The sequence below is a fragment of the Maudiozyma barnettii genome (assembly GCF_903064755.1).
Source record: "Maudiozyma barnettii strain CLIB 1767 genome assembly, contig: KABA2_04, whole genome shotgun sequence".
In the NCBI taxonomy this organism is placed as follows: domain Eukaryota; kingdom Fungi; phylum Ascomycota; class Saccharomycetes; order Saccharomycetales; family Saccharomycetaceae; genus Maudiozyma; species Maudiozyma barnettii.
In genome coordinates this window covers 984968-988599 of record NW_024545241.1, presented here as the reverse complement: position 1 = coordinate 988599, position 3632 = coordinate 984968, and the positions used below count along the sequence as shown (strand labels likewise).

Genomic DNA, 3632 nt, shown 5'->3' with positions numbered 1-3632 from the left:
TATTATATATACGGTAGTGCAGCACACTCTAAATTCTACTTATATTAGCTACCTTCACCTTCAGATAGGTTAAGCTAATGTTAGCCTTTTTAGTGCTGCCGCTACATATTCAACATAATTAATATATTATAAGATTGAAACCCAGTTATCTCCTTTATGATGTTTATGATATAATTTCATTTGTTTCAGGAATCTCGTTTTACTAATTCTTGTTCCTCGTGGCCCAATGGTCACGGCGTCTGGCTACGAACCAGAAGATTCCAGGTTCGAGTCCTGGCGGGGAAGAATATTTTTTGATATATCATTTAAATGATATATTGGTTACGTCGTTGTGAAGATATATTATGATGGTTTGTAGTGTCGAAAGTGTCATGAAAAATGCTTTATTTTTGTTCAATCTACATAAACAAAAAGTTATGTAGTAAAAGGTTTGACAATCTAATATAAATTAAGGATACTAAAAAGAGGATGATCAATATTCTTCAATATTATGATAAATTGTATACAAGATTAACTTATTGACAGTTAATTGACTAAATGTTTACCAAATTTGAGATGTAAAATCTTAATATTAGTGTATTCGGTATGAGGAGACGCTGACTTTTTCTGTCTTCTCAACTACTCATTTTGGAGGTATATTAAATAGTCTCAATTTCTTCTCATATGTGCCATACTTATAAAGTATCGCTGTAGAACGGGTCGAAGCACATACGATACATTATATTAGATAACCTTTCTTTGACTGCTGATATTTCAATAACCATATCCAAAGGAGGACATTCCTATTGTTAATACCTTCTTTTCTCATAAAATGAAATAATCGCAAATCACAATGGTTCATTAAGTATTCCAACGACATGAAGAATAAGCTAATGGAAAATTTTTTTTTTTTAAATGTTATCCGTTTTATTTTTGCAGGATTGCAATTAATATTAACACTGATATTTTGTAACAAACCTAGTATTTTAGAAATTTAAAACCCAGAATCATGAAATATATTTTCCAAAATATTTAAAGTTGCATTATAGGCTATGTATTTCTTCAACTAAAATATTAAACCATATATCTAATTTTTTTTTAATTAAATATTAATCTATAACGGAATATGTTACACTTTATATTACTAATATTTAAAATGAAGAATTAATATCAATAATTCTATTTATTTAATTTAGTTGATGTCAAGTATTCAGCGGTAGAACGACCAAACAGTGCGGTGATTTCGTCATTTGCGTTATCAAGATTGGTCAATCTTTCAAATACTAAAGTCAAATCATAGTTAATCAATTCAGAAATTTGGGAGTCCTGTTTGTAATCTGGATGACTAATAATTAAATTACGGATAAATCTTGCTACGGATACGGTCTTACCGGATGCCCTATCAGAAATAACTTTCAAATAGTAATATAACCTTTGATAATTGGCAGATTCCTTTAATTCTTGCCATTCCTTGTTGACCAAGCCTCTATACATCAATATTGGATTAATAAAAGTTGCAAATATACCCGATTTACTGTTATGGAAAATTTCATTGATTGACATTAATGAAGTGGTCGAACTTTCGGTATTGAAGGTATCTTTCCAATGGAATTTTTCTTTTATTATAGCATCCATTGAATGTGCTTTATCCATATTTTCCCATACATGAGACATTTTCAAATATGGATTTAAATTTTCGCCAAGTATTAAAATGGCTTCAGTTATAAGGAAGATGAAGTTGGCATATGCAGCATTTTCAAAATCGGTAATTTGGACATCAAGTGGTCTAAATTCTATTCTCCAACCAGGAGCACACTTATTTGATGGGACGGCATTTTGATTTGGAACTTTGAAACGTAATGTTTGCCAATTTGTACTTTGAATATTTTCGAAATGGTTTGTTGAGGTCATATTATCTTGATTTATACTTTCTTCATAGATAGCAATTGGGTCTCTAATAAATAGATGAGCAAAATGCTTAGCCAAATCATAATCGAATGGAAAAATATCATTCTCCAATAATCTATTTAAGACTTTATCATTAATTGGCACTTCCGTGTCATTATAAGTACGATTATAATGTTTATTTTTACCACCTAAAAACAAATCAACACAACTATATCTGGATTTTGGAATTCTTTGCAATTTTGATTGTTCTTCTTCATTTATACCGCCAAGACCATCCTTATTATATTTTGGTAAGATAGGTTTTACACTACGTTCAAAGGGAGTACGACAATCAACCGCTCCCGAAATGACATTCCAACGAACATCTTGATCGACTAACCAACCTTTAAATGCAGGTGCAGCTGCAGAGACAGCTAACATAATAGGAGCAAAATTCACTAAAGAATCGTAAAGAAACCTTGACTTTTCAATATTTGGAGCTTGGAAGGTCATTTGTAGACAAGCTGAACCCATACCAAACCCCATTGCATCCAAATAGATATGTCCTTTCTTCGAGGCTAATTTCGATTCCAAATCTTCTGGGATAAACCATTCTCTGTCTTGTATGGAAGTATCATACTCTGGAGTAAATTTATCCTTGTACATTGGCAAATTTATGCATACTTTTTCACCACGTCTCACTCTAATATTTGCTGTTAAAGTTGGAAATCTAACATGTCTGTTAATGACTTCATCAGGTAAAAACAAGGATCTTGATGCAGAATTCTTATGATCCCATTGATTTTCAATATTCAAAAATTTACCTGATGCACCTAGTCTAGGAAAAGAAGTCATAGTCAATACAGATAATCTTTTACCCTTTGGTAATCGTCTAGCATATTGATTTAATTTCCAATCGATAATTTTCCTTCTTTCTACCATATTACTTTCCACGAAATGTCCATTAGCTAAGCCGTGATATGGACCACCTGGAGTTGCCTCTACCATGAATCTACCATATTCTGGATGTATTTCAACATTATTATCTTTGCAAAGTTGGTAATCATCAGTATTTAAATCAGTAATAATTTTATCATCGACAACGTCCAGCATAGTGTTGCAATTTGTATCATCTATTTCCATCAACATATATTCCAATTCATCACCCCAATATAAAGGATCGTGATCTCTACTTGCGGTTGCTTTCATAACTTGTAGCAGTTGTTCTATACCTTCGGTTCTAACATGTTCATTATAACGTCTTGAATCGTACCAAGTCAATGGTGTCCCAGCAGCTAATAAACCCATTTCTGTTTCTTATAACCGTTCTAATAGGAATATGTATAATACTATAATACTAATAGAACAAAAAAGAGTATAATACTAATGTTAAATTCTTATATTTTTTCAGTTCAGGTTATTATATATTCATAAAAATATAGACAATAAATTATGAAAATAAAACTTGACAAATTTTAAATACAGTTTTTTTTTAATAGGTTACACCTTGCTATCGAAAAGCATTCAATAGATATAATAATATATTCGATCAATTGTCAAATATTATGTATGTATATATATTTTTAATTTCTTACAGATATATATATCTCATTAGTTCATTGTATTATATAATGAATAGTAAATGCGTTAGAAAAATATGTAGAACCAAGAATAACAAAATACATGAAATATATTAAAGAAACAATAAAAACAAGAGTAATGATGAAGATAGAAAATTATAAATCAAAAAAAAAAAAAAAAAAAAT

General features: G+C 30.2%; 1 protein-coding gene and 1 non-coding gene across 2 annotated transcripts; one reads left to right on the top strand and one right to left on the bottom strand.

Annotated features, from left to right (window-relative positions):
* Positions 1 to 212: 212 nt before the first annotated feature.
* KABA2_04S09504 lies at positions 213 to 285 on the top strand. Its single transcript has one exon. It is a non-coding gene; the product is annotated as a tRNA-Arg (tRNA).
* An 873-nt stretch (positions 286 to 1158) lies between these two features.
* Positions 1159 to 3174, bottom strand: GSH1 (glutamate--cysteine ligase; the record flags this gene model as incomplete). The annotated part of the gene is made up of 1 exon (XM_041550489.1): positions 1159 to 3174. One exon carries the CDS (start codon positions 3172 to 3174, stop codon positions 1159 to 1161), a length of 2016 nt encoding a protein of 671 aa, XP_041406423.1.
* Positions 3175 to 3632: the final 458 nt, after the last annotated feature.